At 43.8% G+C, this 26,078-nt stretch overlaps 1 protein-coding gene across 7 annotated transcripts in view; it reads right to left on the bottom strand.

Annotated features, from left to right (window-relative positions):
• NEDD4L (NEDD4 like E3 ubiquitin protein ligase) overlaps window positions 1-26,078 on the bottom strand; it is a 334,192-nt gene that overhangs the window by 7,822 nt on the left and 300,292 nt on the right. For all 7 annotated transcript variants that reach the window (XM_054987386.1, XM_054987387.1, XM_054987388.1 and 4 more), the window contains 6 exons: window positions 23,847-23,968; window positions 21,946-22,016; window positions 17,833-17,928; window positions 9,184-9,257; window positions 5,304-5,364; window positions 1,832-1,891 (listed from right to left, as the gene is read on the bottom strand). In XM_054987386.1, the coding sequence (XP_054843361.1) occupies window positions 1,832-1,891; window positions 5,304-5,364; window positions 9,184-9,257; window positions 17,833-17,928; window positions 21,946-22,016; window positions 23,847-23,968 (484 nt within the window). The remainder of the gene's footprint in view (window positions 1-1,831; window positions 1,892-5,303; window positions 5,365-9,183; window positions 9,258-17,832; window positions 17,929-21,945; window positions 22,017-23,846; window positions 23,969-26,078) is intronic.

Below are 26,078 nucleotides of genomic sequence, written 5' to 3'. Positions count from 1 at the left end.
CCATCTGAGTCAATGCACAGCCTGCATGTCGAGAAACCCTCCAGCATCTGACAGTGGGTATGTGACAGATCCTGCAAGGATCACTGGGAAATGTAGTCTTTAAAAAAAAAAGTTGCAAGATGTGATTCTTAGGTGGGGAGAATCACAACTGGAGGTACTTGCACACACACACTCTCTTGCTTTCAAAAATCCTTTGGGAGCTTGGGATGGGGGTGCGGAGCAACGTACCAAGAGGCAGGAAAAAAGCTGAAGTGTTTCGTGAGTGAGAGAGAAACTCAGTTCCTCCCAGTCTTCTCCCAGCAGGGAATCGCAACGCAGATTTATTTATTTTCAATTTTTATTCCGCCTTCCCTGTACAGGCAGGCTCAGGGCGGATTACAACCATTAAAAACATTGATAATTAAATATATGCTTTAAGACAGTTTAAAACCAGGCATTAAAAACACTATAATACAAATATTTTAAAAATTCACAAAATGGCAGCGACCGACTAATAGGAAACAATCAATCTGCCTTTCAGAAGTGTCATTTAAAAGCTAGAAAAGCAAACTGGAAAAGCAACTGGATGGTGGATACCTCTCATCGGGAGGGCTCTGATTTTCTTTCCTCCTCCTCTCTTTAGGCTGGAGGGGGGGGCCTAGCCTGACCTCAACCATATGCCTGGCAGAACATCTATGTCTTACAAGCCTGGCGAAAGGATAATAAATCCTGCTGGGCCCTGGTCTCATTGGACAGAGAGTTCCACCAGGCTGGAGACAGGACTGAAAAGGCCCTGGCTCTGGTCGAGGCCAGGCAGGCCTTCTTGGGACCGGGGACCACCAATAATTGTTTTCCTCCTGACCGGAGCATCCTCTGGGGCACATATGAGGACAGGCAGTCCCACAGATACGTTGGTCCCAGTCCGCATAGGGCTTTATAGGTTAATACCAAAACCCTGAATCTGATTCAGTACGCCACTGGCAGCCAATGCAGCTGGCATAATACTGGTGTTATATGTGTACCACTCGCCCCGTCTTTGAGCTCCTGAAAGAAAACCAAAGCAAGTGGATTTTTGAAAGAGAGAATCTCTCCAGTTGAGTGGCTGTTCTTTGTAATAAAATCCACTCTGCTCAGTTTTCCTCCAGGAGCTTGGAGGGAGGGAGGGTAAGACTACCGCTCCCCGGGAAGCTTGCACGACCCATCGTGTGCTCTTCATGTAGGTTTGTCAGGTCCCTCTAGCCTCTCGCCGGGAGGTATGGAACATGGCACTTACCTTCTTTATGGCTGTTTTAAATCCTCATGTATGCACACTCTGGCAGCGACATGATGTCATCACTTCCGCAAGTGATGTCACCGTGCTGGCTGCAGGGTGACGTCACTTCTGTAAGTGACGTTGTTGCGCTGGCCATGCGAGCGCTTCTGTGCTTGCACGGAGCCGATTCTGCCAGTTTGGGGCCCAAATCAACACCAAACGAAGCATAGAAATGCTCCCATGGCCGATGTGATAACGTCACTTGCAGAAGTAATGTTGCCGAGGTGGGAGCGCATGCACAGCGCGTGCTCCTGAGGTGCCTGCTGGTGGTGGGCAAGCTCCGGGAGCTTGCCCCCTCCCGCCGATCATCCAGCAATTGGCGGATGAGGGGGTAAATCCCTGAGAGTTTGCCCACCACTGACGGGCGCCTGGGAACCCTATCTTCACGTATAATTTGTCTCATGTGTTTCAGCTCTGAGTCACCCTAAGTAGAGTTTTCTCACTGGTTTAAACAACACATGCACACTTGCAATTGATATATTAGAATTCCAGCAGGAGTTAATAAGGTAGACAAAGCCAAGGTACAAAAAGGCAACCAACCTCCAGCTCATTTTCATCAAAAATTTTAATTAAGTCAGTTGGCAGAAGTTCTGTGAAACCCTGAAGGGAGAAAAAACAAACAAAGAGCAAATGATACACATTCCCAGTGAACTTTAATGTATCTACACTAAACAACAACAACAACGGGTCCCTGTCTTAGCTTGAGAGGTGAGGAAATGGAACCAAAGACATTCTGTGATGCAAACTGTGTACTCTACCACTGTCCTACAAAACGTAGCAAGATTCTGAATTTGAGCTATTTATCATCACTTTAACTTTGCAGCTTTAGGAAAACCTTCCTTAGCATCAGTGACGTTAATAATAACCTTGTGCTTATATAGTGCTCTTCAGGACAAATTAGTGCCACACTCAGAATGAATAACAAGTCAGTGTCATTATTATCCCCACATTATCCCTATGAGGTGGGCGAGGCTGAGAGAGCTCTGAGAGTACTGTGACTGAACCAAGGTCACCCAGCTGGCTACAAGTGGAAAAGTGGGGAATCAAACCTGGCTCTCCAGATTAGAGTCCTGCCACTCTTAACCACTACACCAAACTGGCTCTCAGGATTGTAGGATTAAAGGATCGCAGGTGTTGGGTGAAAAGCTTTTCTTAAGATTTAAACTCTGGAGAGTTGTGATCAGTCCGGGTAGACCATATTGAGTTAGACAGGCCAATGTTTTGGCTTGATATAGGGCCGCTTCAAATGTTCATTTCTTAGTGCCAAGATAATATATTGGCAAGAATGAATGAAATACACAACCTGGTTTAGAGAAGCCCCAGCTCTTCCCTTGGTGTGGGCATTCTTGAGAGTGGATGGGAGCTTCTACTGGGCTTCTGACCCAACACCGTTTGCACAGAAGCAAATGTGGTACGGTGGCATGGGAAAGATTGTGCTGTTGTGTGACATGTGCATTTATGGAAGCCTTAAAGAAAAATGTGTGATTAGGCAAATTGCAAGCAGCTGGGTTCTCAGAAAGTGACACCCCCATATACAAAAGTTCTCATGCTCTGTATTTACAACTGGCTTGTGAAGGACCTGGGGACCATCTGAATTACACCTACCAATTATATGAATGTCATTAATTTTGGAGAGCCAGTTTGGTGTAGTGATTAACAGTGGCAGGACTCTTTGATTCCCCACTAGACATGGACATGATCTAAAAAATAATCCCAATTTAGCTGATCGTGATTCCGCGGAGGCGCCGAACCCAGGTACCCGAACCTCACCGATCAAGTCCCGTTTCCGATACAGAATCGGGAATCGGGAAGGCCGATGCGGGAGGGCGCCCCACGGTTTCCAGCGCTAAAGGAATGGTGGGTGAGGAGGATAGCAGCTGCCTGGTCCGGCAGGCCCGTGGAGGCGGCGGCGAGCCGCCTGCCCTCAGGGGGTGGGGTGGGGGGTCTGTCCCCATGGGAGTGTGCCGGTCTCTCTGGAAGCAGAGAGAGAGAATAGGAATAGAGCCCAACCCCAGCTGCAACACTCCCCCCCAGACCTGAGCCCTCAGCCGAGGTGCCCACCGAGCTTGGCCCCAGAGCTAGGCGGCAGCCCTGGAACCAGAGGAGATAGCTCCCATTCCCTAATTCCCTATCTGTTGAAGCCCAAAGCTAAAGCTCCCCCCCTCTCTCTCTTGCACTTTCTCCAAAAGCGGCAAGCGAGAGCTCACCTCTGTCCCACTCCACCTGCAAGCGGAAAGTGAAACTTTGTTGCGCAGCACATGGCTATTTATAAAGCCTGGGTCTGTGGAGGAAGGCTGTGTTTGGCCGTTAGAGCTGCCTCTCAGGCTTTGCAGGGATGAGATTCGAGTGCCCATGGCTACAGAAGAACACCCCCTTCCCCCGCCCTCCCCTCTCTTCTCCCAAACGGACAAGACGGGCGCGTGCTTTTCTGGCTGCTCCGTGGTTGGAAGGAAGCCCTGCTGATCAAGGAAAGCTGGGCTTCCATTTGTGTTTCCAGGGCGACAGAAGGAGGGCAAACAGCTCCGGCATTCCCCAGGCTCCGTTTCCACGGGGCTCCATTCCCTTGGGAACAGATGGCTGGCGCCAGACTGTCTGCAGACTGCAATCCCAAACGTAAACTGACTGATCCGATCAAGACCCGATAGAGCGCCCCACCCGAGCGCTGAACCGGGAGCCGTGGACGGAACCGATCAGCCCGGTCCCAATGGCACAAACGCCAAAATCGGGGCAATTTTCAGTCCATAATTCTGATCGTGCCCATGTCTCTTCCCCACTCCTCCACTTGAGGCCAGCTGGGTGACCTTGGGTCAGTCACAGCTCTTTCGAAGCTCTCTCAGCCCCACCCACCTCACAGGGTGATTGTTGTGGGGATAGTAACAACATACTTTGTAAGCTGCTCTGAGTGGGTGTTAAGTTGTCCTGAAGGGTGGTATATAAATCAAATGTTATTATAATTATTATAGAAAATAAGCACAATATGGTTGCCAAAGGAAAAAAGATATTCAGGATAACGTGCCATCTACTCTGAGACAAATTGTCTTGGGAGATAGTAAACATTCACATACCAATTTCTATATGACATCAATTTCACCATTTGCCTTTTTTTCTTCATTTTGCCTTGGTGTGGCCCCCCTTCTCTAGGAACAAGACATAACCTAACTCTGATTAGATTGTATCTTCTATTTTTGAGTGCATTTCTTTATCACACCAGACCGACATGTATACATAGCTGCCAGTTTTTTCAGTTCACTTCTCAAATGCTGGTGAACTGGCATTCAAAACCTCATGGCATCAGTTGTTAGGCTTTAAGGGCACCTATCGGCGGCTTTGTTTTTGCTGCAAGGGATTCACCTGGCTTCTGTTCCATGTTTTTGGGAGACCCTCACCCAGATGCCCACCACTAATTATGCCACCACCCACCTTCTGCTTCTGCCTAGCAGAAGAGGAGGAGCCATAAGGGGTGATGTGACACTGAGAAGGGGGACAGAGGGGATATAGTCTGTGTAGGGTGGTCCAATGCCACTGCTGCCCAGGACAAAAAGGGCAGACAGGTGGTGCTGGCTTCTGTTTCAGGGCAGGAGTTGGTGGTGGGCTCTCCCATAGCACTTGGGATGATACACAGGGCTTGCAGAAGGGGAAGGAGAGGGAAGGTGCCTCATTTGAGCTGCTAAACGCATGTGAGTGAGTGTGTGCACTGACCAGCTAAAGTCCCAGCTTTCATCAAACTGTAGATACTGCTTTCTGTGTTTCAAGTGGTAGCTGTGTTGATCTGCAGTAGAAGAGCAAAATTTGAGTCCAGGAGTATGTTAGAGACCAAAAGATTTCTGACAAATCTTGGATTTCTGGAAATCTTGTTAGTCTTTAAGGTACCACTGGACTCAAATCTTGCTTCCGGTGTGTTTTCCTATGCTAACCTTGGAAGTCTGCGTTGACTCGATTTAAAAATGTCCACAACAGATCAGCAAAATCTGGCTCCACTCCCCAATAAACAAGGGCTAATGAAGCTGCTTACCTCCAGAAATGCATTCATTTGCTTTTGGACCCTGTTGACGAACCTCCACTGGATGACTAAGCTGCAGTACAGGAGGGAGAAGAAAACACTTTGATTAGAAGATGTAAGAGAGATTGCTTGGAAGTTCTTAACCACCCTAATGCCTTTTCCAACTTCTTATTTCTAGCTTCAGTGATCTTTCATAGAATCCATATAATATGCAAAAACAAAAACCAGAGTAAACAAGGGAAAACCAATCCCTCCCATTTTAAGTAGTTTTGATGGCTGGTGAACACATGAATATGCTCGGCTTTTCATTTAATTCCTCAGATTCCCTTTGGGAGACCAATGAGATAGTTAAAGTACTGAAGAACATAAAACAGTATTTCAAAGGGAAACTGTTCCACTTTACAGCATGACATTTAAGTCACTTTTGCACATACGCTTTAAAATGCTCCAGGGACGACCTTTCCATACTAAAGTGGTTTGTAGAGATGAAATGAAATTAATCTTGCAGTTCCTATGGAGATTATAGTCAGTTCTACCATGCTCCCTTCAAGGAACATTAATCTCTTGGTTTACAAAACTGCCCTGACGGGGTGCCTATAGAAAATGTACCTAATATTTCAATTAAGGCCAAACTAGACATTGATTTCTATGTAATTCCCCTAATTTTATTTTTTTTAAAAAAATGAAAAGCAGCCACTAGAGCCTGCAACCAGGAACAGAAGGTGGGTGGGGAGAGAGAATGATTAACTCTTACTTTGATGCCTGTTCTTTCATTCAAAACGACCCCTTTCAAGCTCTTTCTTGGAGTAGGGGGAGAAGTGATTTTTAGAGAAAAAATGGCCAGCAAAGAAACGGATTACTTTCCCTCCTTACTTGCTTTTTCTCCACTCTTAATTGCAGCCTTTAATGGCTGCTTTTCATTAAAAAAAACTGGGTAGGAGAATTACACAGAATTTCATGTAACATAATTGGGCCCTGAGATTCTTGAAAATTAAAGGTGTCTACTGCTCCCTCATTATTCAAATGGTCATTTAAGGTAGTATTTTACAATGTGCACAGTGTTTTACAATTCTTGCTGTGTTTCTTTCATCACGACAGCCCTGTGTTTTGGTTCATTAAATTTTACCATACTGAAGCCGATGTGCCGTTGACTACAATGGTACTTGCACAGCCCTCAGTCCATGACCTACCAGTGAGTCCACTCCAGTGGGGGCATTTGAACTCTGGTCTTTCCTATCCAATCCCAACATTTAGAGAAGAGTAGATCTCACTTTATGAATCAGAAATCTGGAGAGACACCATGTGTTGGAAACTTCAAAGGAAAAGCTTGTGAACATACTTGGTATCTGATAGCTTTTCCCTCTCTTGCTATCCCATGGTGGCATGCTACAAACTGCAATTTCATCATTCAGGCAACAGGAGGCAGGCTTTTCCCCAAGTTCACAATGGCTGCTTAATGGAAACCCCCACACCTCCTTGCTTCTTTGATGAATTTTATGGCTGACATCACTAAAAATGTTTAACCCTTTTAAAGCAACCTCTCTGAAAGGAGGTCACAATGCTGTTGCTTGGAAGCAAAGAGACCATTGTCTGTTTTTAGTTGGTCGTGGCCTAGAGAAAGAAAGAGAACCAATGTAGGAGGCAAAAAAGGAGGAAAACCTGACAAGCGTACTCAAAATGAATTTTTACCGTATTCGGATTCACTCGCCATCAGGGATATTATAATTACTATTTATTATAGAACAGCAATATTTGAGTCCAGTAGCACCTTATAGACAACAAGATTTTCAGGGTATACGTTTTCAAGAGCTTTCAGGGTATTTTCAGGGTATAAGTTTTCTCTTCATCAGAGCTTTGATTCTCAAAAGCTTGAAAATCTTGTTGAACTTTGAGGTATTACTGGACTCGAATGTTGCTCTTCTACTGCAGTAGCCAAGATGGCTACTCACCTGAAACTATTTATTGTAGAGGATTATGAAAGTGAACTTTTAGACTTCTGAAGAAAAACTCTCTGCTATTAACTCCCCCCACCCCACTCAATAGCAGAGAGTTTTTCTCAAGAAGATTACAGCCCCACTTGATAATAAATAGTGGTTACACTGATGAAGAGAGTGATCTCATTTACTTTGGGGTACCATTTCAGGGTTTTTTCCTTTTCCTCGCCAAACAAGAAGAGATCCACCGCAGAGACCACAAACTGGTGACACTGAGAGATCTCTGTCTTTTGGTGCTACACCTCTGAAGATGCCAGCCACAGCTGCTGGCGAAACGTCAGGAACTACAATGCCAAGATCACGGCAATACAGCCCGGAAAACCCACAACAACCATCGTTCTCTGGCCGTGAAAGCCTTTGACAATACATTGGATGTTAAAGACTGAGGGCCAAGCTACACATGACGAATGACACTTGAACAGCAAGTGGATTGAGTGGAGGGCAAGTGAACAGGGAGAAATACACTTGCCGTTCAAGTGTCATTCGTCATGTGTAGCTTGGCCCTGAGATGGAAGAAAACTTCACAGGGTAGATTGGCATCCGGTTCACTGGGCACTACTGAACCAAGCTTTCTTTGTTAAATGTGGGCAGGAGTCTTGTGGAGTCTGATAGTCAAGCAAGTTTTTATTCTAGCACCAGATTTTGTGGGCTACACTAGAGCTTGTTCGTCATGTATCTGGCAAAGTGGGCTGTAGATTAGTCTGGGAAAGCCAGGATGAAAATTTGCTTGTCGTTAAGGTGCCACTAGAAACTTTGTTGCCACAGACTAAAACAGCTACCTCTCTGGATTTATTTAAATATACATTTTAAAATGTGTAATACGCATTGTGAAGTAGACTTCAGGTTCAAATCAATTCTTGATCTTAAAGCTTGCTGGGTAAACGGGAGCTAATCATGCTCTCTCCTCTCTTTCTCTCTCTCTGCCTAATTTACCTCACAGGAACTTTGAGAGGATAAATATACTTAATTGGCATTCAGCTAGGTTGCCCCCAATTCCACACTCTAATGCTAAGGGGAGCCCACAGCTTTTCTTGATGTACCATAAAAGGTAAAGACTAGTCAAGTTTATTTATTGAGCTTCTGCTGCAACTGGCTTTCATGCCAGGGAGAAAAAGACAAAAGGAAAAAGCAGCTCGGAAGTGAATACATGTGACAAACATATTGGGCAAGAACAGAAACATATTTCCCCAGGGGAAAGAAGAATATAAGAGAAGGAGGGGCAATAGTTTTATTGATTGTCGATGAAATCTAAAACAACAACAAAGCATTACAATTAGAATAAATCCACAAGCAGAGGTGGAAATTGTAAACTGGGTCTCAAAAATGGACAGCTAATACCTCAACAAAATTTAGAGAATTCTGGATGAATGCCTACTGCTGGGGGCAACCAACTCCATTTTGTTAGCTGGCAAACTGTAAGTTTCTTTCCACAATTTCGCCACAGTCTTTATGGGAGCAGACAGGGTAGATGACGGATGTTGTGTGTAAATTTTAATAGGGGAGAAATCTCTCAGATTTGATGTCTGGCATCATGCAAAACCTTTGTGGCAAGGTGCTTACAATTCTGTCCTCCTCATCTATATTTGCTTAGAAATTGGTCTTTCCCATGCCTGCCCCCATAAATACTGTGGCAAGTTAACAAGACGGAGTTGGGTGTCCCCAGCAGTAGCCATTAAACCAGAATTCTCCAGATTTTCACTTTATTCTCTCTTTCTTTTTACAGCAATTATAATTTTGGGACTGGGAATTCTAACATGACTCTCAGTTGCTTTGAAAGAACTTTGATCAGGAATTGCTTTTTGTTGCAATTCCATCGCAGCCCCTTTGAGCAGCGAAACTAGCGCAACAGTTAAATCTTTAAACTGAACAAATGAATAAAGATAAACAGATGCACATACTCAATATATTCCCTTTTGTTTTCATTTGTGACCATGATTTCCGATCCATTTGGCTTCAAATCAACTTGATATGTCTGTGAAGACAAAAGGAAAAAGTATAAATTTCATTGGTGTATTCAGAAAATCGCTGGCCACAGTTGCTAGATGATATATTATTTTTCTAATGAATAAATTCTTGACAATTTCAACATCTCTTATCTAACTGCATCAAAACGACTATGGAAGATTATATTTCAAGCATCAAAGTATTTCGTGCACAGCATTGACCTCCAGAAGGGCAAACAGCTGCCAAGTAATTGATAGATTAGAATTAGACACCATGACTTATTAGCAAGCTAAAGGCAAAAGCAGATCTGTGTGTCATCTGCTCAGTGATAACAGAATTAACCATGTTCCGCAAGGACATTGTAGGCAGCTTTCAGATTACCTCTCATGTACTGTTTGACATCTCTGATGCAGCTGCTCTGCAGGGGTCCAAAGATGAAAAACATCAACTCTACTAATTTCATTGGTCCTTGATGGCTGCCTCAAGCATACCAGAAATAAGTGTCCAAGGTGGACCAATGCTTGCAGCCAGTAATACGCCCCCATGTGACATAGGCTGCTAGCCATGAAGCAGATATTTGTTGGCTTATTAAGCATAATCAATGCTGTACACGGCACTAGGCAGACTCAACCAACACATCAAACAAACCCAAGAAAAAAGAAAAACATGGCACCTACGTAATTCATACATTGATAAACTCTTTCCATCCTTTTTCACAGAACCATCATTAAAAAAAACCCTGATTAATCTTGAACAGAAACACCAAAATTGGTCTTCATTAGTCATGCTTACTTATTTAAACAAGAAATGAAATCTGTATTCTAAATTATTCCTTTGGTATGATTTTACTCCAATATATCGTAAGTGGGGACTGCAGCTGAATAAAGTAATTTGTGAGGAACTCTTCCCCTCCCAAAATCTTTTGTAAGCAGATATCTCCCCCATAAGCATTACAAGCCAGACATTCCTTAACCGTTCTTCAATGTCAGGTATTTTTTTTTCTTGCTTCCATGCCTGTGCTATTAACATTCAGGAGGATGTAAACTGATTTCCAATTAAAAGCAACTTTTAAACTTGTAATCCATGTGGTATGATATTCAAAAGGGCTAATTTAGGATCTGGTAATACATCTATTTGCATAATTTTATTCACTAGTTTAAATACCTTATCACAGAATTTCCTTATAATTGGACAATACTACCATACAATGAATGAAAGAGAAACAGGGAGTAACATTTTCCTGACCCTGTCAGGTGTTAAATACCACCAATACATAACTTTGAGATTATTTTCTATTATAGCCACATTCATTGAGATTTTTTTAAATGTGTAAATTTACTCATAACTTTTCATATATTTGAATTAACAGTTCTCTTTTCTGGTTATTTATAGATACCTGACTTTTAGGTTCTGTATCAGCAAGTATAGCATAAACGGTAGCCACTAACTCCCTCTATCTGGGTGGTTAATATTAACTCAAACTTATTCAAAGACTTAAAAATATTTGAGTTCCTTTAGTTTGTATGAAATGTCTAATTTATAAATATTGTTAGAAAGGTGGCGTTACTTCCTTAAATTTTTGCTGGATTTCCAAAAAAAGAGAGAAAATTACGATAGTTTTAAAAAAATCTATTATTCTAGTCAAGCCGATCTTTGAGCATGCATCAGAACTGCCTTGTTGAAATGCCTCTTTAAAATCCACATGATGTAAAACTGCCACGTAAGGAGGAGACTGTAAATTTAACCTTTTAAAAACAACAATCTCAACATTTAGAAAGTGTCAAACAGATTTTGTTCGCTCCTATATCATGCCAATACTTTGCCCCCATCCAAATCCAGCTACTTAATGGAACTTCTGTACCTAGCTGTTCAAACTCCCATATTCTCTTGACTTGTCCTTCACTAAACCAGTGAGTGTAGCATGGCATGTTGTGTCATTAGCTGATTCCGCACACATAGGATACTGCACTTTCAATGCACTTTATCAATCATTTGAGTTGGGTTTTTTGTTTCGCACACAAAAAAATCCGTTCCAAATGATCTATAAAGAGGATTGGAAGTGCATTATCCAACATGTGCGGAATCACTCATAGTATCTTCTTATAGTCGGAACTGACAGACCTCTATTATTCCATAATTGTTGCATCACCTGTTTACATATTCTCACTTTCTATTCCTCTCAGGTAAACATATCCTAAACAGACTGGATTTTTTTTGTAACAAAATGTTGCTAATCACTAAATGAAGTGCAGTTATTATAAAGAGAATTCTTGGCAGTATTTTCATTTTGATTACCAATACCCTGCCTAGGCACAATAAATTATACCTAGTCCATTTAGGTCTTCCTCCATCTTCTTAATTAGAGGATTTAAGTTCTGTTGTGGCATCAACTTTAAATGATCTGAAAACAGTACCCCCTAAATAGCAGATACCAGTATCCCTCCAACAGCAGCATGTGATATGCATAAAATCCTCTTTATCGGGATTCTTTTTGAGCACCATTCAATGATGAGTTTTAATCTCAGGTATTGGATCTATCAGGATTTGGGAGAGTTGTCCCCAAATTTGTTGCATGTTTGGACAGTCCATGTGTTTTGTAAATGTGTCTTCCTATCCAACTTGTTCTTGTGTTAAAGAGCTGGGGCAGGGGTGGGGGGAATCCTGCTATCACAGAGTAAGGCTGGCTGGTGCCTGGAGGGCTCAAGTTCCTCTGTAATATTTGGCACAAACCATCCACCTTCGTGCTCTAATGTGTAGTGCTTGAGCCGAAGCCTTCTGAGGACTGGTGAATTTTTGCTAGTGGCCTGCTATAATCTGCCCATTAAAGGCTAATTTAAAGAGGTACCTGGAGGCCAGAATAATCACAGGAGAGAATAGATGCTTTGCATGATGGTACTTATACAGCAGGTAGAATTCAAGCACATGAAAACCCCCCTGCAAACTATTACAATGGCAAAACCCTTTTCTGATTAAACCTGAGGGCCAAAACTACATGTTTTGTCCTGAATGTGGGCCTGAGGGCCCTTCCAGCCTTCTGTTTCCATGTGGTGCAGGTCTGGATATGCAGTAAACAGAGGGGAGGCAACAACAGGGGGTGCACACTCTTCCCTGCATGCAGTTTTTCTTCACAGCCAGCCTCGGGATATAGTGACGGTATGGAAAAAGTGGCAAGCAGGAGAAGGGTTCAAATCCTTCCCCATCCATCTGCTGGAGATTGTCCCCACTGCTTTATGTACTGAAGCAGCCTCTGGAGCCCCCAGATCCTCCTTGGCCCTTAAATGACTACTTTGGCTCTTATCTGACTTGGAAGAAAATTCCTTCTCCACTTCTAATAAGGGCAGGCAAACCTTCAGCATGAGATGGAGCACAACCAGCGAAAGGGTTTCGGGATGCATCTTTATACTGCCTAATATAGAGGGAAAGGAGACTTAAGGTTCTGTTCGACCAGCCATTATCTGTGACTTAGAATCTTATATACTAATCATAAAGTGGCCCTGATCTGAGAATACTTAAATTTGGAGACTGGAGCCATGAACGGACAAGACAGATCTTCCTAAATGCCTGAAAAATGCTCAAAGTTTGCAGAAAAATCTGAAATCTTAAAAACAACAACATTGTGGGTTAAACCCCCCCCCAAATGATCAAAGGAGCACCTGTACTTTTAACCAGATGCCCTCCGTGCCTATTGCTAGGCAATCATAACAGTTTAGCCAGTATTCCGGGCTTGGTTTCTGTCAGTTAAAGGCAGAGGGGAGGGGCAAGGCCCTTTCCAGGTCTGTTTTGGCCTTTGTGAGAGAACTCATTGGGGCAAGGCTCAGAAGCAACCACCGGGCAACTTGATGACTCATCCAGGCCTGGGTGCTTGCTACTGTTCAACAGCAGCCCCCCCCCCCCAAGTGTATTGGTTAGAGATTCAGAGCAGAATCCAGGAGACCAAGGTTTGAATCTTCACTTAAACCCTCCAAAACAAAAGTGCACTCTTGTGTGCAGGTGTCACTTACTTGCTTGCCTTAAAAGCATGCACAGGAGGCAGCTCTACCAGGCCCAGGCAGTACCAGCATGCTTTCGCTGGTCTGGCTGGAAGAGAACAAGGTGGGGCTTGGGGGAAGTGTCCAGACACTACTGGAATGGTGGGGAGGGCGGAGAAGGGCAACAGCGTTAGGGCATGTGGAGCCCTAGCCAGCGCTCCAAAAGTCAAAGCTCCCCAGGCCCAGGACTGAGGGCCCTGGTAGCACTGCGGGGCACACTGGCACCGGCAGTACTGGGGTGTGTAGAGCCCCAGTAGCCCCAGCCAGAATTGGGGCGCACATTATCCTTTACTGCCTAGGCCCTGCTCCAACATTCCAGCCTGCAATGCGGGGTGGGGTTGTTTTTGACAGGGAAGAGCATTGGAGGGGAGGATAGAAAAGGGTAAAGTATCTGGCAAAGAGGGAGCAAAGAAAGGTAAGGACTGTTGACAGGGAGGGGGCAATGGGTAGGATTGGGTAGGTAAGGGTGTAGGAATTGGGTAGGTAAGGGTGTAGGTAATGGGTAGGAATGGGTAGGTAAGGGTGTATGGCAGGAAGAGGGCAAAGGGTCTTGGGCAGGGAGGTGGGTTAAGGGCAAGGGTGTTTGCAAGGGGGGGGAGCCAAGGTGGAAGGGTACCCAGCCATGGCTGCTTGGGGTGGGGGCAAGTCACAGGGAAGGCTGGTTGGGTGCAGGGGGAGTGACAGAACAGTTGTCTGCAACAACTGTTGAGACCACTGAATCCACAATCCGCAACATTTTGTTGTGGGTTTCTTCTTGTGACTCCTACTTTCAGTTATGGATTGACACTAAAGACATCTTGCAGAACACACACAGAACAGTGGTGCTGTAATGCTCAGAGGCGCTAAGGTTTTTTTTGGGGGGGGGGGGTACACACCATATCCCTGACCCTGGACTGACCATCAAGCCTAGGTCTACAATCATCACCAATGGTGTGAAACGAATGAATATTCCAAACACATCACAGACAATTAAAAACCTGAGGAAGATTCGGAGTTAAACTGAAAAGAGGAGCTTCCGAAGGCACAATACAAATAGCTGAGAATGAATAGCAAACATATTAAGAGTTAGTGTAGCATACGGATTGGTTTCTAAAAAAACAACCTCAAATGCAAAAAAAAAAAAAAATGAATTGAATGTACTGCCTCTATGAACACTTTCTACCAGAACATATTCTGCTAGCAGGAGGAAGAACCCCACATGGCAGAAAGCTTAGAATAAAACTGAGAAAAATGCCATGCGTTTCTCTTAACTCTTTTTTAAAAAAATGTGACTGCAGAAATACAAGAGACATTTAAAAGCAGGGAAAGAATACAAAGGAGTTAGAGAAGATAAAGGTAGGAGCTGTGAAGGGAAAAAAGTCAGATCTAATGTGCGAGAGTTCAGCAATAATTAACCCAGAGAAGCTGCGTAAGAACATGGAAGCTGTGGGCTTATCACTGTGAAGATACAGTGCCATTGATGGGAACAAACACGCGTCCTAATAGATCATTCTCTTAAGCAGGAGAACAAGAGAACAAACCCCCTGAATCTTCCCATCTTCCCGGAGCCCCAGGAGAACTTGGGGCTGAAGTAAAAAAAGTCAGAAGGTATGGGGTAACTAACAAGTAAGGAGGAGGGAGAGAAGCAAATGGCATTTGTAAACAAACTTCATGGTTATGTTCAGGACTTTTTTTCTGGGAAAAGAGGTGGTGGAACTCAGTGGGTTGCCCTTGGAGAAAATGGTCACATGGCTGGTGGCCCCGCCCCCTGATCTCCAGACAGAGGGGAGTTGAGATTGCCCTCCGTGCCCAATGGGGACTCAACACAGCTTACATCACCCTCCTCTCGTCCATTTATCCTCACAACAACCCTGTGAAGTAGGTTAGGGTAAGAATACATGAACTTCTCCACCAATGAAAAAGGGACGGGGGGGGGGGGGAAACCCCTTGAGCACCCAAAATGGCAATACTGGAGTTCACAGGACCTGCATAGATATAAGCCATTTGGGATGTGGTAAGGAGGAGATTCAGGGAAGACTGAATGAAAAAGCTGGCTGGATTCAGCCCAGGGTTCTGCCATCATCATGCACAGGTAAGTCAGATTCTGTTCTCACATTGTAGGCAAGGGGGGATTCAAGTACTCTTTTCACTGGCTGTGTCTCTATGGGGTTCAACAGATCTACTGCAGTGCTAAAAGAATCCTCAGAAATCTGCTCAAGACTAACATTGTTAGTTCTCTGAGATCTCTGAAAGAAATGTGACACTCTTGAAAGCACTCAAATTTTCATTATCTACAGAACAAAGGGAGCAAAAGCAAAAGAGATAAGAGACGCAACAGCAGGTACCACGCACTCTGATATTCTCTGAAAATCGGAAGAATGCTTTGTCGTTTTGTGACCCCATGATTAATGCTAAGCTAATCCCCTCCCCTCCTCATCACTTACAACACCGGTTTCTCTAATAGGGAATGTATAATATCCTCTTTTCCAGCCCCATCGACAGATGTACCCCAGTAAGACTGTAGCTGATAGCCACAAGCAATTGTTCTGGCTACTAGGCCTTCTAAAAAACTTTCCTCAGAATTCTGATTGGTCTGTGGGAACATGTATGCAAAGATTTTCATACTGGTCTGAGGTCTATCAAGCTTGTTTGCATATGAGACATTAGAACGTGCAAGATGGGAGTCTTGTAGCCCAAAGACCAACAAGATGTCCAGGGTCTAAGCTTTCGAGAGTCAAAGCTCCCTTTATGAGATATTCATTAAAAAGTACATGTGCTTCCTGCCATGCTTTCCGTGTGACATCTGAATCCTATAAACTAGTGGTGGCTCAGCAGGATCTCCTGACCAGCGGCTGGAGCAGCTAACACCCCATCCTTCCTTGGCCCCAGGAATACTGGAACAGTACAGCCAGCTGTATTTGCCAAATAGGGGCAGACAGAGGCAAGGTGAAGGCAAGATGGTAGTGGAAAGACAGTGATATGTTTGCAGAAGCACCCTCTAAAATATGTCCCCCAAATCCACTGCTTGAGGCCAGATGCATCATCACTCCTCATTAAAGTGCCCGTTTTACCATTAAGGGAGGAAGGAGGACAGACATCCTGCCAATGCAGACATGCGTTAGGAATTTGTGTAAAATAGAGCCCATTTGAGTCTCATGGACAACAATTTGTCAAGTCTAAGAGCTTGGCTGCAAAACACATTCTTAAAATTAAAACCTTAATATTAAGGAGCGTTGCATCATTATTTTCATTTATAGTCTGCCTTTCTCACCCGGACTCAAGGTAAATTACAAGTATGGGAGAGCTCTTCAGTCAATCAGTACACTGATTACCAAATATGATATTTGAATGGCAATATTATTTGAATCTAACAACAAAGGTTCCTCGTAACACGAATTTATTTATTCAGTCAATTTGTACGTGGATTACAAAATACGGTAACAACATTATGTCTTAACTGCAAAGACTCCTAGTAAACAACAAATCCAGAGCTGATCCATTGCATCACAGCTCAAGTCCCTCTACAAGAATCCCATCCTGAACAATTCCGTTTTGCTAATTTTGCTAAACAATGGAAAAATGGGGGCCAAGACAGGCCTGTTTTCTACCTAAAACACAGGGATCCTTCCTAAGAGTTATTACTAAGGAATACAGAAAGACTGAGTGGCATGGGGATACAAACAGAACCTCTTAAAGGTTATGATGGATAAAAGATTTTGAATTAATAATGAGCTCTATCCAATGCTTTTCTGTCAGTGGAAAAGTATTTTTGCTAGTGGGGCAATTTCTGCCCATTCCTGCTTCTCCATGGCAGCTCCCCCACATCATGATCTCTTCTGTTCCTGGGTTTCTACTGGACTCCAAGGGCAGCATTTTGAGAAGCATGGGAGATACTCTGGGAGGGAAAGGTTTGAAAGGCCTGTTTTGTAAGTTTGGTGTAGTGGTTAAGAGCGCAGGACTCTAATCTGGAGAGTTATGATTGCCTCACCCACCTCACAGGGTGTTTTGTTGTGGGGATAATAGTAACATACTTTGTAAACCGCTCTGAGTGGGTGTTAAGTCATCCAGAAGGGCGGTATATAAATTGAATGTTATTATTAATGTTAATTATTATTAGCAGCAAAGATTTTTTTTGGGGGGGGGGGGAGAGAAACTTGAATATTTTCATGGAATGTGGGACTTGGCTCTCAGTAACACTGATTTATTATTTACAAGCCTAGGAGGTTCAAAGGATAGAAAACCATTTTCTAGACTTTATTTGTATTGTTTTGGAGTAACGGTTTTTAGCATAAAATCAGATCATAGGTGGCATTTCCCTTGTTACAAAAATATAAAAAAGTAAAACATTCTTTTTAAAAAGTCTTTTTTGAACTGGGGTATTAGGAGAGACTTCTTTGCTATTTTGTCCAGTTTATATAATCATAAATACAGCTAAAATACCCTTACTCTACTAAAGTCTGAGGACTTGATTCCAAGACTTTGTCTGCTAGCTGAAACATGTTTGGAATAGACTGATATGGCTCAAAATTCAATGTTATAGACACACTGCAGGCCTTAGAATTGTTCACGCTGTCTTTTGGCATAACTCCAACATACCTGTCCAAAGTTTTCTTCATCTATGCAAAACATAAGATCGAGCTCCGTAGGGTCATTTTCCAAAATCCATTTCAAAGAGTTGTAATATTCACTGTCCTGCAGTTAAAAAAAAATTGCTTCCAGTTAAATCGTTTTTTAAAAATATAATACTCGTTAAAAAAATTATATTGTACCTTATCCAGGATTTGAGGCAGATCATAGCTGATCACAGATAAAAGCAAATAAAATACAATCAATATGTGTAATAAAGAAACTGGCAAATAACGAATATATCTAACTTTCAATATAGCCCCATGGGCAGGTACTTAAATCTGTGGATCAGGACCATACAAAAAGAAGCAAAATTTCTCTACAAACTTCTAGAAAAATCTAAAAATTGGGGAAATGGAGGGCAGGGTAAAAAAACAAACAAACTAGGAAAGGTTGTCTGTGTAGGCACAGATAAAATCAAGGAAACAGTTCTCAGGAAGCTGCAGCGGGTGGAGGTAATGGTGTTTGCTAAAAAGAGGAGAAGAACCTGGACAGGGAAAGGGAACAAGGGCCGGTAAGCAGAGCTGGAGGGTGGGAAGAGAGGAGCTGGATTTCTGGTGCTGCTGCCACCTGGCAGAAATGAAGCTGGAATGGGCAAAAGGACAAAGGGCAGAATGAGGGAAGGGCAGCACAGCTTCTTCTTCTGTCCGCAGTGGTGGGGCCCTGCCAGGGAGAGAAAGCAGACAAGTCGCAGTGGATAGAGAGGGAGGAGGTGGCGCGGTTGCGTTTGCTTTGTGTGCTCAGTAGAAGCACATGCAGAGGACAGAAGGAGGCTTAGAAGCAGTGTCTGGGAGAATGGGGCTTCTTTCTCTACCGGTCAGAGAGAGGAGGCAGGCATGAAGAAGAGATGGAGTTAGCGGAGGAGGCAACTGCAATCTCCTCACTGCCCCTGATTTGTTTGTTTAAAAGTCCTATGGGAGAAAGGGGCAATACTGCAACCTTTGCAAAATGCTAGAAATAAATGTACATTTTGCAGGTCTTTGGTAGTCTATTCTATATACCTGGAGATGCCATGGAAGGGGTACCCCCTTGTCTTAGGTGTTTGCACCTGGGAAAAAAGGGGACACAGGCAGCAAAGCCTGAAGAGTGGATTTAAGCTGGTGAGCTGGCTCAGATAGGTCCTTCAAGTCATGTCATGGAGACCCCAGATTGGCTTCCGAGGCAACAGTGCCTTTGCCTGCCTTTGCCATACAGTGGTCTCCCATACAGTTACTATCCAAGCTTAGCTTCCATGATCTGATGAGATAGTGCTAGCTTGGGTCAACCAGGCCAATGTGCTTAGAAGGGTCAAGTGCTTACGACTGCACTATGCATCTAGAAGGAATTCAATATTGATAAAGCATTCCAAGCAGCTGCATCCAGCCACTTGTCAAAGGGCCAAACTACAAGTGACAAACGACACAGGTTGGACACTTGTCAGCTTCCCTCAAGTTTTGATGGGAAATGTAGGCATCCTGGTCTTGCAGCTTGGCTTTCCAACTGCTGCCCAATGGACTTTTCCACTGTCACTTGTTCAACATTCCACCAAGCTGCCTACATTTCCCATCAAAACTTGAGGGAAGCTGACAAGTGTCTAACCTGTGTCATTCGTCACTTGTAGTTTGGCCCAAAGAGTAAGGCTGGGTCCAGGAGCACTCCTTGCTCTTCTACCCATGATAAAGAGTCAGCCAGAAAACATCCAAAGCCACATCAATCCCTTTGAGAATATCAGCCTTCTCCATTTGTATCCCCTCTGTTTTGTCTGGATTGAATTTTAGTGTTTTCTCTCTCATCCACTTGACTCCCACATCCAGGCAGTGATTCAAGATGGAGACAGCCGCATCTGGATGCCTAGTTAAAGCTGACAGTTGAGTGCCATCAGCATATCAATGGAAGCATTCTCCACTTAATTTCACTTGGCACGATGTTTTTGGCATACAGTATTTCTAACTCATCTCATAGATAGGCAAAGATGAATGCCAGGTCATGGATCACTGGGGGTGTAGGGCAGATTTTTCAAATTAATATCACACCTCACACAGTAGACTGAAGCTCCTGACATGTCAGCTAGCAAAGAAAGTATATTTTTTAAAATCGTGCTATCAATGGGAAATGTCATTTGTATGTGATAAGGAGATCATCTGACATCATGTGAAGATGTTAGATAAGGTCGCCTTATGACACATACGGCTTTTTAAAAAAAATGTACACACTTTGATGAGTTATATCATGTAATTTGTAAAAAGTCAAAATCCACATGACCAAGTTTTAAACTCTAAGCTATTCAGCATGACCAGAATAAAAATACTGATGTATACTACCTTCTATCCTACACACATTTGACTGTATCCAGGGCTTTTTTCCAGCTGGAATGCAGTGGAATGGAGTTCCGGAACCTCTTGAAAATGGTCACAGCGGCGTGGAGGGCAATCTAAACTTCCCTCTGTCTGGAGATCAGGGGGCGGAGCCACCAGCCATGTGACCATTTTTGCGGAGGGTGATTTAAGCTTTTAAAAACTCTCCCCTTGTTCCAGCTGACCCAAAGTGACATAATTGGCCTTGGGAGCATGTGGGCACTTTGCACGCACACATGTGGTACCAGGGGCACCACCTCCCGCCAAGAGTTGCCCCCTGTGCTGGCAACCCACTGAGTTCCACCACCTCTTTTCCCAGAAAAAAAGCCCTGACTGTATCCATTAATGTTCAGTGGGTACAAGGGCTCTGATATATATACACAGAACTTTACTGGCCACAGGAATGGGTCACAGTGATGGAGGACATGGTTTCGTATGAAGAAAATTTCAGGTTCAATTCCTGGCATTTCCAGTTAGCAGGACAGGGAAGAACTCCTTCCTAGAGAGTTTGGAAAACTGTTTCTACTCAACACTAGACAATACCTTGCTAGCCGGAACAGGCAGTATTTACTGATAAAAGATGGAAGCTCCACGTGCATACATGGCTTTGAGTGCAACATTAGAAACTTTGTACCTTATTGTACAAAGGATGCTGTCAACTGATTAAACAGGGATCTTTACCCGGGCAATTTTCCATCACCCCAGAACCATCTCTGGCCATGTGACTATAAAACCAGCCACACAAGAATAGGAATGGGAATGCATTTGGATTATGATGTTTTGGGACACAGGGCTTTCTATCTGTTACTACTGCCATTTTCCTCATGTCACTGAAATGTCATCAATTACCTCACTGGTTGTAGACTGCCAGACACCAGCTTCAACTCTGCTGTTTCATCCCTCTAAGGAAAAAATAAACCTCTGAATTTCTGCTTCACAAGATGGTTCCCTTAGTGCCATAATGGCTGAGGCCTAGTCCAGCAACCGTTGAGGTAACAGCAAACAACCCATTCAAAGTAGTCTGTTGTTGAAGCCTGCATCCTTAAAAAGATGAACGTTTGCACATACAGGGCTCATATACGGGCCGTTTCCACATGGTTTACCTTGTTTCAGAAAACAGTGAAATCTCGCGCAAAATCGTGTGAGAAGATGCTGTTATATTGTTTTCCGGAACAAGGTAAGCCGTGTGGAAATGGCTATGGTTGAAGGGCATGTGATGCAACCTTGCTGAAGCTAAAGAGTTCTGGATCAGTGTCTGGACGTAAGTGTTCCTGATGGTAGAATATAAATGAAATAAATAAGCACACACAGGCTAAATCTGCACGCACGGCTCCTGTCGTGGATCAGGGCAATTAATTTCATTAAAGGAGTCTCAACAAAGTTCCGCAAAACTCAGCTTGTTTTTTTTTTCTGCAGCAGAGAGAATAATACTGCTCGAAACAGCTGCCCATTGTACAATTCAAAACAAAAAATCACCACTAATATTGTATTAATCATTCCCTCTCATTCAATTTAACTGCATTAGAGGTTCCATGAAAAGTTATACGAACAGGCAAAAACCAACAAAAAGCACCAAGGCACATTAAAAAGGGAGAATAAAAATCTAAGTAGTGTCCCAAATCTCAGGGTGCTAACCTTGAGTCTGAAACGGAGAAGCTTCCTGGAAGTCTCAACATCGAGTAATTTCCCCAGAGAAGAAAAACACATAATTGAAAATCTTCCTAATAAGCCTTTCGCACTGTTCACTTACCACCGACTCCATGTCTTTCAGGGTTATTGGTTTTCCCAGCATCATCTTATAAAAAGGCCTAATGAAGAAACCTGCGGGTAAGCACAATCAGAAAGTTCAGCTGAAAATGTTGGTTTCCTCCAAAAGCAACGGCGCAAAAAGGCAGTGTCAAAAATCTCTAGGAAGTTGGCACAGCAGAGGGAAAAATTGTTACTGGTAGAAGGAGGACCCCCCCCCCCCAAGTTGGACGATCAAACAAAACCTAAGAATGGTTGTTGCCAGCTGCTGTTGTAGGAATAATATAATCAAGCAATAAAAGGGGAGGCACTGAGAATTCTGCAGGGATTAACAACCCTCTGAGAGCCAAGCTACAAGTGACGCCTGACACAGGTTGGACACTTGTCAGCTTCCCTCAAGTTTTGATGGGAAATGTAGGTGTCCTGGTCTTGCAGCTGTAATGGAGAGCCAAGCTGTAAAACCAGGAGGCCTACATTTCCCATCAAAACTTGAGGGAAGCTGACAAGTGTCCAACCTGTGTAAGGAGTCACTTGTAGTTTGGCTCTGAGTGAGCGAACACCCTGAAGTGAAGCCAAGGGCCATTTAACATGGACACTTGTACTAATCCTTAGGAAGCATTCTGGTGAAGGGTATTATCTTCTTGGAAACGGAACCACTTTGCCCTCCCATACTCTCCATAGCATCAGCATCCTCGGTTAGATTTTCCTCCCGCCCCAGGTTATTTATCAAGAACTAAGCAAAGCCTGCTTCACCAGCGTCAAAAGCAAACTTGCAGTTTTTACCATTATGGTACGCAGCTTAGACCGCTGGGTGCTTGTAAAAGACCCAAAATCAAAGGCCATCTCTTTACCCAATGTAACATTGGAAGGTTCCAAGCCAAGTGTCCTGAGACGAAGGGAGCTGCTTTGGAACGGGTGCTTCTTACGGGTGCTAAGCTGATGCCTCCTGGGGTTTTCTAAAGCCCCTTGTGCTCCAAAAAGAGAGAGGAAAGATGAGATTCACATCTTTGCTTTGGAGATGAGATGCTGTTTCAGTTTCTAAAGAAACAGAAGGGTTTGCTCCCTACACAGCCACAGGGAAAGGTTGCAAAGCTCAACAACATAGGGACGTCTGTGCTTGTGGCCATGTTGAGGATGCACGGCTATGAAGAACATGTCCAGAACAAATTCAGCGCTTTGCTGGTATGTCAGCTGGTAGGGATTGGCCCCAAACTCTTCCTCCCCCCTGCCCCATCCCATTCAATAGAAGCACACCTGGTCAGCTGTATCTGACCAACTACAAGCAGGGCTCTGCTGGAATGGTCTCACTGCACTCACTGGAGTGTGCCCCCGGGGGACACCCCCCCCCCAGGAACAGAACTGGACCTGATGTGAGGGTTTGCACAGCAGGAATCAGTAAACATTGCACCTGCCTCCATAGCAACCTTTCTTCCCCTGGCAGAAAATGACTCTTGGGTACATCTTACTGAGATTACCAACCAGCAGCGCAAAACTTTTGAGTTCTCTTTTCCCAGACTTTTTTAAAAAACGTGCAAACAAATGCACCTGTGGAAAAGGAGAGGCACCTAGTCAGCCTATTTTCAACTGCAATGGCAGGAGTGGATGTCAGGTTTTAAGGGTCAGGCGAGGGCATTTTTACGGCTGCTGCTTTGCAGGCTGCAGCATTGCCCGAATAAACTGCACTGCTTCCCAGGGCATTTGTGTGAAGAAGAGAGATTGCTGCTCATCGAACTTCCAGATGATTGATGTCACTTATTTTATTTCCCACCAGGAAGACGTGGGTGTTAGGCGATTTAATTGTAAAACAGAAAGAAAGAACATGATGGGGGAGGCGGGAGCAGCATTATCGCTTTTAAACCACGTTTAGAACTATGAAATAGCTGCACCCGCTCGTATGCGACTCACCGTCTAAAAGCTTCCCATGATACACAGCCAGCCCAGCCACTCGGCCAATAAAGGTGAAGTAAGACAGATGGTCTTCGTTACAAAGGCCTGAATTTGGATTGATCTGCAGAGTGTAGTTATCCCTGGAGGGGGGTAACAAAAGGGGGGAGAGCAAAAAATGAGCATCACGTACATCTGCATTACTGACAAACAACAAGCACAATGTTTGTTCTCCGGCCGTGAAAGCCTTCGATAATATAACAAGTGCAATGACCCCTTCGGCACAGTTTCTTCAGACCTATTGTTTATACAACAGAAACAGATACATGCCTGAGACAAGCTCGGTGTGATGCAGAAGGACTTCGATCAGGAACCCTGACCAGGAACTGTTTATGAGGGCATTTTTATAAAGGATGTGGTAAAATGGAACTCTGGAAAAGGAGCTGTTTTTTAAGGCATTGTCTTGGGCACAAAGAGAACAGGGTTGTGTTTGCATGCAAATTTTACACACTTGATGTACTACATTATCTAAGGGGTAATTCAGTTTGATTGCATTGTTTACTGCATTTATTCTATTGGTCTTCACTGCATTGTTTTATACTTCTTGAGCCTTGAATCTCAACAAAGAAGGTAGATGATGAACGAAGCAAGCAGGCAAACAGACATGCATACAAAAGCGACTTGCTTAGGATGGAGAGGGATGCTCCTTAGACCTGAAATTGGGGGGGGGGGAGGCATGCACACCCTACTGCACATATTAATCTGCTGCATTCTTTTATGGATTGCCACCGATAGATTTAAAAAAACACACATTACATCCTACTTGCCGTCTCCCTCTTCAGAGTGCCCAAATAAAATCTCCTCCCCACAAAATCTAAATATACATATTTTGGAATTCATGTAGAATGTCAGTGAGTTCACATGGTCGTCTGCGTGACTGCTCCAAATTATGTTCAAAAACCATCACCTGGCATCTGCTTTAATGCAGCATTACTTTTTCACTGGCAAAAGATGGTTTTTAACCACCACGGGCATCTTTGCCAGCCCAGTAAATCGAACAAAAATGGACAAATAACAAAAGCTGAATCTCACAAAGGATTGTAATAAAATTTGTGGAGTAACGAAGGAACAAAATGATCCGGTCCTAAGACCTGGGTCTTGTTCAGATGTTACTCTTGGGGAAAGGAGATAACATATTGGCAGAAAGGGAGTCTAAAGCCACCCCGTGCATGAAACTGCCTTACAGTGAATCAGACCCCTGGTCCCTCAAAGTCAGTACTGTCCGACTGGCAGCAGCTCTCAGGGTCTCAGGTGGAGGAAGGTCTTTCACATCACCTACTGCCTGGTCCTTTTTTTAAACTGAAGATGTAAGGGATTGAACCTGTGACCTTCCGCATGTAAAGCAGGGGCTCTTCCTCTGAGCCACAGCCCCTATCATTTCCTTAACATGAATCGGCACATGATCGATTCACCTTTTAATACAGAGATGGGGAAGATCTTGTATTCAGCCCAAGTTGGAAGGAGAACAGTGGGAGACAAAACACTCTACTATTGCTATAAAAAAGGACTTCCTCTCAGGATAACAACAAATGCACTTATATATTGCTCACAATGCTGCTGTGGAGCTGTGGCAGAGAAGAATGGCTTACCTAAGGCCACCTGCTAAGCTCATGGCAATATTGGGGTTCGAAGACAAGCTGTTTAAGACTAGGTTCTTAATATACCAGTCAATAAAATGCTTGGCAATGATTAGATGTAATGCTCGGCCATCCTATAAATCCACAAAATTGGATATCATGCCAAGATTGCAAGCAGCTATGCAGAATCAGACCCACACTATGGTAACTGGACAGCCAATTCCACATTGCTGTGGTTTCATTCCTAACAGCTTCTGATGCATTGACCTCATTTACTGCCCATACAAGCTCTGAAAGAAAATCGGTGGCATTGAACGGGCGAGGCCGTTTTTTCTCCATTGTCTCGGGCATAATTTCCAGCTTGCCAGAACACCTATAAGGAAAGCGATATAGGTATTGATGCCCCGCATAGCGTGCTTGGCCAGTAATAAAATAAATCACTCTTTTAACAAACTCTGTTCTCAGTTAACTGCTAGGCAGAAAAGTGCAATTAAATGAGTTTAAATAATGACTTCTGCACCCGGGGGAGGGGCAGTTATAATTAAGGCTCCTTTCTACAGCTCTTTTTTTATGTGTAAAGGGTAGTTGTAATTGGCAGAAATGTAATTTACTCCTG

The sequence above is a fragment of the Eublepharis macularius genome, chromosome 8 (genome assembly GCF_028583425.1).
Source record: "Eublepharis macularius isolate TG4126 chromosome 8, MPM_Emac_v1.0, whole genome shotgun sequence".
In the NCBI taxonomy this organism is placed as follows: Eukaryota; Metazoa; Chordata; class Lepidosauria; order Squamata; family Eublepharidae; genus Eublepharis; species Eublepharis macularius.
This window is presented reverse-complemented; position numbering and strand designations above follow the sequence as displayed.